Source organism: Fusarium pseudograminearum, chromosome 1 (assembly GCF_000303195.2).
Source record: "Fusarium pseudograminearum CS3096 chromosome 1, whole genome shotgun sequence".
In the NCBI taxonomy this organism is placed as follows: Eukaryota; Fungi; Ascomycota; class Sordariomycetes; order Hypocreales; family Nectriaceae; genus Fusarium; species Fusarium pseudograminearum.
In genome coordinates this window covers 5,945,095-5,957,235 of record NC_031951.1, presented here as the reverse complement: position 1 = coordinate 5,957,235, position 12,141 = coordinate 5,945,095, and the positions used below count along the sequence as shown (strand labels likewise).

General features: G+C 50.5%; 2 protein-coding genes across 2 annotated transcripts, besides 1 other annotated feature; both read left to right on the top strand.

Moving 5' to 3' along the window:
• Positions 1–1,925: 1,925 nt before the first annotated feature.
• Positions 1,926–2,723, top strand: FPSE_09973 (uncharacterized protein; the record flags this gene model as incomplete). The annotated part of the gene is made up of 1 exon (XM_009263090.1): positions 1,926–2,723. One exon carries the CDS (start codon positions 1,926–1,928, stop codon positions 2,721–2,723), a length of 798 nt encoding a protein of 265 aa, XP_009261365.1.
• Positions 2,724–5,412: 2,689 nt separating this feature from the next.
• Positions 5,413–11,811, top strand: FPSE_09972 (uncharacterized protein; the record flags this gene model as incomplete). Its single annotated transcript, XM_009263089.1, has 1 exon — positions 5,413–11,811. The coding sequence occupies one exon, from the start codon at positions 5,413–5,415 to the stop codon at positions 11,809–11,811; it is 6,399 nt and encodes a 2,132-aa protein (XP_009261364.1).
• Positions 7,639–7,719: a microsatellite.
• Positions 11,812–12,141: the final 330 nt, after the last annotated feature.

Sequence of the window (12,141 nt, the reverse complement as noted above, 5' to 3'; positions counted from 1 at the left end):
CTTTGTAATACCACCTACGACTCTACACACGTAATCTTTCCTCGGTGATCGTCGCAAGGGTCCCATCTTAGTAGTTGAACACGGGAAAATTGCCCGTAACTTATCGGTCGGCGACCCCAAATGGTACTGTAAATCACCTTTTTCACGCTGCTACCTACACCGGAAGACATGGCTTTTGACTCATCATTCCCGCCTTTTTGGCCTGTTTTTTCCTTGAATGAAAGCAATCTCGTGGCTTAGACGTGCGGCCCTCCAAGTTTCAAGCACCAAAAATGCCCTGCTTTCTTTTCATCCCTCCTCACGGGAGCTATTATGCCGAAAAAGTTGGCAGTGAAAGTTGGAACATGATTTCTTCTCCTCTCGCGTGCTTGACACCCAACCCTTGAAAGCTGAAGCGTGATGGCCCGCTGCAAGGCACCATATGCACAACAGACAGGTCCTGTCTTCCTATATGGGCCTCAAGGCGATCGATCTCGTAGGAAATGCCCGATCGCAAATTTGAATCATTGTTAGTTCCTGAGGGGTAAAGCATGACTCCCTCGCGAGATGTTCCGGCTTGGCCGGTGGAGCTGAGAGACGCGGAGGCACAGTCAGATGAGAATATCTGCTTGTGGTGGTGGTGTCGTCTGTGTCTCACTTTTGGTATGTCGCAACGGGCGGCGACTGGCACCGCCTCCGCGTTGCGACAAGAAAATGAATGCCATTGTAAAATGTCCATCGCTACTCCAACCTTGATGTTTAAGTGGGTGAATTAGAGGTGGCAATGTCCAAAAGCATGGTGTTACAATCAACTATCTCACCCATCTTTGCTCCCTCCCTCTCAGTATCTGTAGGTTGCCTTTAACGCTTTTTACTGGCGGCTGCGGCGCTAGACCCGTGGACCCTATGTGCATTTGAACCTGTTTATCACTTCCAACTTGAGCCCGTGGCACCCAATATTGACAGCCAAAGGCGCTGAGCTACTCGAGTTATCGTCAGCCACCAGCTTACTCTCAGCTCTCGTCTTGTTCATCCTCGTCCTCGTCCTCGTCCTCTCTTTCTATAGTTTCTGTCTCTAATTGCTTATCAACCCGCTAGTTTAACCCATGACTTCTACTTTCAGAGCCGGCGCCTCCCGATTATCCCATCGTCGGGCCGCGTGGCGTCGTCGTGCGCACAACTCTCAAGGTTCGTATCTCTCTTGGCTAAAACGACTTCACGTGCGGAGGCTTGCCTTGCCCCGCCCCAAAGAGGTAGACCGATGACCACCCATTTCCTCAGTCATAGGCCCTCGGACCCAAGACGGATTCCAAGATATGACTGGGAGTTGGGCCGCTTTTGGATATACGGCCTTGTTTTCTGTGAGTGGGTTCATGCAGCCCATTTCTCACTCCTTGGCCCTATTTCCAGCCATGCCCATGCCCTGCCCATGCCTACCAGGCAATGAACTACTGTACTGTACGGCTGATGCCTGTGTGATATGTCTCAGATAGTAGTAGCCTGTGGAATGCGAGTAAAGTCGTAAAGAGTCCTTCTCGTTCGTTCAAATGACTATATAGCTCAGGTGTGCTCGCCCCTTCATTGTCTGATCTCTTATCCTGTTCGAGTATCATTACCCCAGCGTTCTTCGTGTTCACTCTTCCAAAACACAAGAAACGGCCTGCGGTGAGTGATTTCAAAGAACTTTCCATGGAAAAGACGTCAGAGCATCCACTTCCTAGCCTTACAAGACAGTCCGTCTTTGTTTCGTCTGCTTCATACCTTGTTTTCAACACCAAATCGCGGTGAAGCCTTTCAAGCCACACACCCACTTACAAACAAAGTCCCTTTATTTATATACTACTGCATCCCGCCGACCTCGATAGATACTCGCCCAAATCAAAGCAACTTTACTCTACACTACCTTACCTACTACCATTACTACTTACTCTCCACGAGTAATAACTATGTCGACCGAATCCGAGATCCGTTCTCGTCGGGACTCCTGGCCTCCTACTCAGATGCGCCTCCAGCCTACCATCTCTACCAAGACAACTCCTCTTCCACCTCTGGACGACATCGACGATGATCCTCTTACATACTTTCTTACACCGGCGCCTCTTCTCGACATTGATGATGATGCCGACGACGCCTTGTTCGACTTTGATGCTGGTATCGAGGATGCTAGTGCCCCTCGACTCTTCGTCCGCAGTGTAAGCCCATCTACTCTCGACGGACTCCGCAAGCCTGGCCTTCGACCCATGTCACCCGACTCCAGCTCCGAGATTTCAGAGTCCAACAACGAGGATGACGACGATGATGACGAGGAGGAGGAGTACATCAGCTTCTCACCCAACAAGCACGGCCTGCTATCCCTCCGTGACCTCTTCATTAACAGCCGCCCACCATCCCGCCCAAAGACACCCGCTTTCAACCAAACCGCCAACAACGCCCTTCTATCACCAACTTCTCTTTCAAGCAGCCCAAAGCTCCGTGGCAGGTCAAGAGGACGTGGCCGCCGTGGAGCCAGCTCTCGAGGTCACTCAGCAGCACGACGACCTGGACAGTTGTGGCGTGAGCCAAGCCCTGATGTATGGTCCATTGAGGAAGAGACCGAGGAGGAGTTGATGAGCGAGATTGGAAGCAGCTGTGGTGCTCGCAGCGACACCAGTGACGATGAGGATGCCGAGGGTGAGAAGCGAAAGGAGAAGAAGTCCAAGCCAACCAAGAAGGTTCGCTTTGTGCTGCCTGCTGTTGAGGTTTAAGGGGTTGAGGGGAGAGAAGTCATCTTGCATAAGTCGGAGTTTAGGTCTTGCATATCTTTCTTATTTCTTTTGTCTCTTTTAGCATATATCCCAGGTTGCATCTGCATTTGGCGGCGTTACAAGGCTTGCATGGAGGGAGTGTCGGATCAGGAGTAATGGCTAGTCCAGGGAATACCTATTTGTCAGACATGCAATTATTTGGTGCATCGGTCGGAGGAGGAAACACACACACACGCAAAGGGCACATATTCATCCATAGTACATTTCTCCAGGAGCAATCCGTTTTCGATACCTATTTGGAATTTGGGATACCAGTCTGCACAATACATTGGAATTAGTTTGGAACTATTGTTTTTTCTCTGCGTGATTATTCTCATGCTTCTCTTGTGATACAAAAGGCCTTCTTCCGTGTGAGACTAAGACGCTGGTGATCAACATTAAGCGCATTGTCCTCGTGACTTGACTATCCTTTGTGCTTCCTTGGAACAACCACTGCTAGGATGGTAAATGTCTCAGACTAGGGTGAACAAAGAAGTTGTCAGGTGATACAACTTGTGATATTCCCTTGGGGGATGGAAATGTCGATCCAATACTCGGGTGCTTCGGGCTACGGTTGATTGCAATGAGACAGACTACTCACTCCATGACTTGCATGTCATTCATTCATGTCGGCTATTCGTTTTACCCAAATAATAATCGCCTTGGTACTGCCCTTAATAGTTAAATTAGGCTTTCATTAATAGCGCCAAATTCATCCTTGAGTTTAAATATGGTTTTATTAAGATGTTGACTGTCCTCAGGGTATCAGAACAATTGGCGCTCGAAGCATAAGAGACGAAATTAGTAGATCAGCTTATGCTACTTAGACTATACTCTTTAGGCTATTTATTTTTGTAACCTAAGACTTAGGAGGTCAACTTTTCTGCTACCCAGTAGACTGTGCGTGCAATAAAGGACGCTCTCACTCAAGGTTGTCTTTTGTTCCAGGGTAAGTTCCCAGACAAATCGAACATCACGATCTGGAACATAAGCTTAAGCAGATATCCGAAACACTAATGGCTCATGAAAGCTGAAATAACTCAACAAGGAATGCGGGAAGTGGATGTTGAGATCTCGGTACTGCATTCCGGTACCACCAGTTCTAGATAGTTCCAGACAACGTCCCAATTATCTGATGGAGAGTATTTGCGGGTCGTACAAAGAGCGGTATACTTGTTCAGTCTTGAATGGAACGCTCATGCTCGGCAACAAAGACCAAGCGATGATATCCTTGTTTTGGTTATTAACCCTAAGAACAGGATGAGGCTTGATCGTGATCTATATGGATGCCCAACGGCGGGTGATATTGTTTTGCCATGTGTGTTATAGCTTCTCCGCAGTTGTGGAAGTCTAAATGCACCACAACCTTGAATATTTGGTGGTGCACCCATGACTGAGACATCTTACTGTGAGTCTAGATGGATGGCCAGGCCTCGTCTTTCCTCTGTTTTGGCTCTTTCTTTAGTCAGTCGTCGTCAGCAACGAAAACAAGGCCGTGTGGTGTTTTTGAGGCTAGTTGGTGTTTGGCCAAGAAATAAGAGGGGTTACCCATGTCAATGTTGTTTCTGCTGTGTGTTGTGTTGTTCAATGGGAGGCTGTCTAGTAGACTTGTTTAATGGTAACGCAGCATATCGGCTATTGAATATGTACAACACCAGGTACAATGCAAAAGATGTGGATGAATAGTCAGGTCGCATCCTCTTTGAATGAATGATGAAGGGACCCATTTCGTATATAGCAAAGCTCATGATTGTCGATCTTCAATGTCCGAAGCAAATATCGGATTGGAGAAAATCGGAGATCGGATTGAGCCAGACACGGGAGGCTTGGATTTGTCGCAGCGGGCTTGGACAGATGATTGTCTTCAAGGGCAGACTAGCCTATCACAACACTAATCTAGGCCAAGGGGTTGCATGGCTGACCCACTAAAGCCCTGGAATTGGCCCTGTCAATTAGGCGCCACATCCCACTATCCCTGACCCTGATAGGTGGGATGGTGGCTTAAGTCTTGTTTACACTGAGCTCTCAGGTGGGCCGCCATTTGGTTACCTGGGACACCCGCGACTCAAGTCCACCGTCAACGACGCAACCTCCAAATTGAATGGAGGGCCCTCTCCAACGCCCAACGAGTTGAACGGCATAACAATCTTAATCTTACTCTCACTGTACCTCTCGTATTTTTATTTTATTTTTGGAGAGCCCTCCATTTCCTGTCATTTGCACAAACCTTCCTTAACCGTTTCCTTGACCTTGTCATCCCCCGGAACCTTCCCTTGTCATCTCGTCATTTTCCCCTCCTCACCCACGTACCTACCCACTATCACTGTTCATTCCTCCTTGCGATTGCATCAAGCATAGTTCAACGGCTGCTCCGCCTTTCCCTCGCTTCTCCAAAACCTCGTGCAAACCTTAGCAGACCTTCCGATACGATAATCCCACGACTTCAACGGTAGCTTATCGCCAAGGATTGAGAGAGCGACTTCGGCCTCGACTTGGACCCCGACCGCTTCTCTGCGACCGCACAGCATGTTATCGGGCTTCAGGTACGAATATTGCGCGACCTCTGCCGCATGTGACGCATCAACAACCGTGCTCACTCGCTTCGACGAACAACAAGCTCACCACTTTCAATTTCTAGATAGCTGAGATCATGTCATCACCAACCCCGACCTCTCCAGAGGAAGCTGTAGAGGAGGCCGTTCTAGATCCCGAGACCCCTCAGAAACCCACCGAAGATAACGATGAAAAAGAAGAACCAAAGTCGGCACCGCCAGCAGCGGCGGCTCGCGGCCGTCCGCGCGCCAAATCCACAAGGGAGCCAACACTTCTCCATGATTTCCTTCTGGGTCGGCCCTCAAGATCACGGCAAACGGCTGAGCGCCAGAGGAGGATGAGCTTGGAAGCTGTCAAGGCCGAACTACGACATGAAATGAGGCAGTCCCAAGTGAAGCGTGTCCCACCTCCCAACGGCGTCCGAGACCGAGTCAAGAAATGGCAAAAGGCCAACGCTGCCGCTTTGGAACAGACACCAGATGATGCAGCGACCGAACCACCCGATGTTGCATTTGACGACGAGGATTTTCAGAGTGTTACGGAAGAGGATCGGGTCCGGATTAAGCTGAGAAAAAAGTCCAAACCTCCCAGTAACAAAACCAAGGAGAGTCTGCCTACGGAAGAAGAGGAGGTTGTGCCGGAAAAGACACCCGTCAAAACACCCGTAAAAACACCCGAGCCACCACCACCAGTTGTAACACCAAAGATCGCGACACCAAAAACACCCACACCAAAAACACCGACGGCAAAAACACCTGCACCAAAAACGCCGACAATAGCAAAACAAGTAAATCCACCGCCTAAGAAGCGTGTTGTTAGCGACGAACATTGGAGAAAGAATCGGAAACACGGGACGAAAAAGACATCGCCTGCCAAGATCCCTGCCCCGACCAAAATACCAAAAGACTTTATCTTTCGCACCCAAGCTAACCCCAAGGTTGCCAACAGAGTCAAGGCTTGGGCAGAGATGGTCGAAATTCCGGATCCACCGGCACCAAGGAGTCACAAGTCATCTAAATCACTGGGCGCAAGACCATGGATGGACGATACAGATAGCGAATTTATGAGCGACAGCGAGTTGACAGTAAGCAATGTCACCAGCAGTCGAGTAACCGCCCAACGGTCTGCCAAGTCAGTGTCGGGACATGATGATGGAATTCGAGTCAAGCCCATTCGAAAGAAGAGACAGAGTGGCGATGGTATCCGGGTGAGAGCCATGAGGACGAACCTCACTGACGACGAAGGAATTCGAGTAAGACCTATGAGTGACATCTCGTCCAATGCTGGAAGTACAGTGAGGAGTGTTAGACTGCGGCTCAAGTCTGCTCCTAGCTCACGGAGACCTAGTATGAGCTCCGTGAGAAAGGAGATGAAGAAGCAGATGACAGACACTCCCAAGAGCGTTGGTGGAGAGAACTCCGAGGTATCGAGCAAGAGGTACAGCGAAGCCATTGAGGATGGTTCGGAATTGTCCAAGACAACGAGGACAAACGATAAGTCGGATTTGTCAAAGAAGGCTCCTATCGAGGCTGTGGAAGATGGTTCCGCAATCGATACTCCTACGAAGAAGAGAGTTGCATCATCGAGCAAAGCGAAGCCGCGACCCAAGAGTTACCAGCCTCCTACGACCAAGCAGAAGGGCAAGGAAACATGGGTACCTGACGATGATTCCACTATAGAACCATCTCAACTTGATGGGTCAGATTTGTCTTCCAGCCTTCTGGCAAAGTCTATCGCAGATATCCCCGGGGACATCCCATGGGGCAACTCTGCATTTACCGAACTTGATCTCCCTCTACGTGCTCGCGGAGGACCGCTCCGAAGTCGTCCTATCCGTCCTGCTCGCCCCGCCAAACCTGAACGAAACACAAGCTTCAAAAACATGCCCAAGGTTTTCAAGAAGGTCATGGAGGGTGCCAACAAGATGATTCATGAAATCAACGAGCATCCTCCTGCAAGGGACGCTGTGCCTAATAAGCCAACAAGTATCGAGAAGTGGCTTAATACCACTGTTGATCCCTTTGTTGAGGAGCCCAAGGCAGAGCCACCCACGACTCCTCTGAGCGAGGACATGCCAGATGAGCCGTCTTCGCCTGAAACGATCAAGAGCCACCGTCGTACATCTCGTGTTGAGAAGAGGAACATGTCTACGAGCACGAGCAAGACAGAGACGGTGGACAAAACTATTCCGAGTGAGCCATTGCCAGCAACTCCAGAGCCTGCACAAGAGCCTGCCAAGAAGAAACCTCAACCAACTCCTTCGCCGAAGCCTGCACCTGCCAAGGAACCTACACCAGAGCCTGAGCCTCCCAAGAAATCGACCCCCAAACCTGAGCCTAAACCTGAGCCCAAGCCTGAACCAAAGTCTGAACCAAAGTCTGAACCAAAGCCTGAGCCTGAACCTGCGCGACAACCTTCCCCAGAGACAATTACAGAGCTCTCAACGGACCTCTCAACTGATCTTTCAACCGATCTTTCAACGGAGCTTCCAGCACCATCGCCAGTGTCGTCACCTGATCCGGACTCTAAGACCAAACCAAAGCGTCAGGACACAAAGTACCCCGCGAAGGCTTCAGGTCTCACAGGTTTGAAGAGAACCAAAGCAACGCGGAGCACACCTCCTCCTCCCAAGTCCGGTCCCAAACACTCACTCTTCGGTATGCTGAAGGAAGCATTCACGGGTGAATCAGTCAATTCTCTTCCCAAAGTAAAGCCTTACCAAAGTCGAGAAGAACGACCGTATGACGATGAGCCCGAATCAATGTATGCCGAATCTAGATACAATGACTCCCGCTACGATGATTCAAGATACGAGGATTCACGATACGAGGAATCAAGATACGATGATTATCGACATGGGGACTCTCGCTACGATGACGACCGAGTTTCTGAAGGCTCCGAAAATTGGACCGAAACAGAGTTATCCAAGACTGAAAAGTTAAGAAGCGTCAGATCCGCTTCTCCCGAAGAAGAACGGAAGACACCCAAACCTCAAAAGACACCAGAGCCTCAAGAACAGCCGCCTCGAGAGCATGTTGACGAACCAGAGCAGTCTGGGGATGCTCGAGCGGCTCTGCCATCAGCGCGTATGATGGGGCCGCGTCTCCCACCGCCAACTAGGGGTCAATATGAGTTGTCAACAATCCTTTCCGAGGAGGGTTCTAGTGCTGTCGAATCGGATCTAACGACCGATGTCACCCAATCCACTCTTACGCAATCCACAGGTTTCACAAAAGGCAATAGTCGGCGTTCGAATTCGCGTTCCAACTCAAAGAATCAAGGTTCTGGCCTCAAGAGGCGTCTGACACGTCACTCTGATCTTGTATCAGTTCTCTCTCTTCCCGACGATAAAAACGTCCCCAGCGCCATCATCGGTAACCGCTCCAGACCAAGTATGCGAAAAGCCCGAGGTGGGGCAAACGATGTGACGAATGACGATCTTCTCAAGGAATTTGCCGAAGATGAAAGTCTCTATCTTAGAGAGTTGAAGACATTGGTTTCTGGTGTTATTCCAGTTCTTCTACAGCAGGTCGTTAATGGCGACAATGGAAACGAACTATTCGGCTCTGGTGGCCAAGTCACCAAGGCAGACGCCCTTTCGAAGTCTGTCGTGAACATGGGAGTTGCCCTGGAGAAGCTTCAAATGGCCCATCGCAAAGCTCCCATTCAAGATATTCGTCGACTTGCTTCATGGGGCCACGGAGTCGTGCCCATCTACCACAAGTACCTGGACGCTTGGAGGCTGGGCTTCCAAGATCTCGTCGTCAACCTTGCACCAGTGGCCGGAGTGTTGGACGATGAAGATTCTCTGGTCGGGGCTATGCCACGGAATGATGCTGGCGACATTATTGATGCCGCGGGTGAGCGAGTTGACGTGGCTCATCTGCTCAAGAGACCTTTGCTCCGACTCAAGCAGATCACCAAGTTCTTCAAATGCGTCGACTCCATAATTGGAACCAACGACACATTCGATCTTCTGAGCGACTTTGAGGATCTACAAGAAAAGGCACGTCGTCGACACCGTGAAGAAACGGCCAGGTTGACAGACGAAGATGCGATTAACACCGATACTACGAGATCGCGCGACTTACGAACCCTTGGTCCCATGGAGGATGTGTACATCGAGCCATCACGACAAGTTAGTGCCAAGGACTTCTTCTCACTGGACCTGGCGCACTCGAATGGTCAACGTCTGGAGTGCCAGGTTGAATTGGTACACCGGGACAATCAGCGCTTTCCTGAAGACAAGGGCGACTTATTGATCCGTGAAAATGGTGTCAAGGGTCGATCATATCTCTTGTTTCCGCCGGTGCCCATTGAGTTGATTTCAGCCAGGACAGGCGATGGAAATTTCGACATGATTATCATGATACGGGGAACACACAACGACAGACCATGGCATGAGCTACTCATACTGACGACCGATAACGAAGATCAGATTTTGGACTGGCTCGACATCCTTCCTGTCTCCCCCGTACCCCCCAGAGAGCCAGAGCCCAGTGTAATTGATGATGATGAACCACATTCGCAATCTCAGATGCAGGATGTCCCAGTGGGCGTTCGAGGATCATCTCGCAAATACTCAGCCCAATCTCTTCGAAACTCCCAATCTCGCCGCTCATCTGCCGCCGAGTCACCTCCAGCAAGCCCAACAACACCCAGGCGGTCAATTCCAACCAGATACCGTCCTCGGTCAGCCTCGCCAGTGACTTCTCCTCCTCTGAAATCTCCCGACTACTATGATTTACAAGGAACGGCAGACCAGTACGATTTTGAGGAACGACCTATGACCTCACATAGTATGCAGCCTGATCCTCTCAACATCCGCAAGAGCGATGTATCTTCACGAGATGATGGCGCGCCACCACCACCAGCTCATCGAACCTTGAGTCCCAGTCCTCAGCCAACACCCAAGTCCAAGTACTCCAAGCCCCCTGCTCTCGAACCACCCACCAATAGTCGTGTCAAGCGTCGCACATCCTCTCCACTCAAACATGAATACCTACCCTCGGACCAGTCGTCGATATCTGGAACTTCTATCACAGAAGGCACTTACGAGCACACCGAGGAGGAGGACTACACGGAATCAGACTACAGCTATGATACTTCCGACGATGACGATATTGAGAGCGTCGATCTGCCTGAGACCGAGCTAGGAGTCAGTATCAGAGATGACGCTAGATCCCGGGACTATGCCAGAGAGGAGCTGGAGACATTGCATGAGGAAGAGTATCCCGAAGACGAGCCAAAACGCCATCAACTGCATGAATCAATCATATCAGGCCCAGCAGATAGCCTGACACCTTCCAACTCTGCCTCTCAGGCTGGCCTATACGGACAAAAGATGGCGCCCGAGGAGAACGTCCAAAGATACAGTGCTATGATTTCAAGGTGGTCTGATAAGGGTATGTGGAAGAACATCGCGGCAGAGAACCTCTCGATCATTGTCACCCCTGGTCAGATTGAGGCCTACGCCGTCCACAGCGGAGCTGTGCAAGGGGACAAGCCAATGCTCGCACTTGATCTCACTCCTTTAGTGCTTATTCGTCAGAGCACCGCTGTCGACCTTGAAATTCGCTCTTCAATTAGGTCAGACTGTCATCTCGCCAGTTCTCATAGTGGAGGAAACTTCCGTTTCCGATGCCACAACGGACCTGACTGCTACAACCTTTACATGTCGGTTCACCACGCTCGTCTCAACAACCAAAAGTTCATCCAACTTGAAAACGAAGCACGATTCAGAAGCTTTGGTGAACACAAGCCACCTGTTGAGAATGACGACACAAGCAGCCGACGACGAAGCTGGTTTAGCCGTAAGAACAGCTACCGTGGCTCAGTTCGTGCCCCTACCCTATCTTATGATGGTGCAAGCACTACTCCCTCATCTACTCTCTCCGCTTCCAGCTTCCTCAAGAGACTCACTGGACGCGGACTTCCCTTCAGCTTGGCCCGATCCTCTGTGAAGCGCAACAGTCGCTATGGTGGTAGCAACACTCCCGGGTCTTCTTCGTATGGCGGCAACAGCCCCCGCTCACCCTCAATCAGCGTCGAGAACAGCGGTCGCGGACCCTCCAACTTTGGAACGGAAGACCTCAAGATCCGCCTGCACCTTCTCGTCGCAGCCGCCAAATGGGAGGACTTTGGCAACTGCAAGCTCTCCATCCAACGACCTCCTAGAGGCTGGCACCAGGCTCTTCGTGCCGACCACGGTATGGAGAAGCGGGTTACTGTTACTACTATCCCACGCAAAGACTCAGAGAAGCCAAAGGTCTTGCTGGATGCCGTTCTAGGTAGCGGTTGCTTCACGGCAATGGGTAGCCGCGGTATCGTGTGTGGCGTCTGGGAGGAGATGAAGGGCAGTAACGGTGTTGCCGGTGTCGTTCCACCTACAGGTCCAACAGGCGGCAACGTCAAGAAGTGGTGCTTCCAGTGCGCCAGCGTCGCCGAAGCAAGCTGGGTGCTGAGACTTGTTCACCAAGAAGTCATGACCATCTAAAACCTGCCCGTCCAAATTTCCTTTTTATCACTTTTGTTGTGCTTGATTCCAAGCACATTCACATCTCTGGGCCTTCCCCAGAATTACTGCATTATTTACTTTTGATATCCCGGTGTTGCCTCGCACACCATCATTTTTACATTTTGTTCTTCTTTTCTCGAGGCATAGCATGGCATGGCATGCAATGAGACTTAACGATACCACATTTCTTGAAGCCTTTTTTAATCCGGTTGTGCATACCATTCTTGTTGTTGTTTCGTACATGCATATAGACATGGGTGGGTGGCGTCTCGGAGGATTTTACCTGGGCTCCCGGTGCGATCTTGGGCC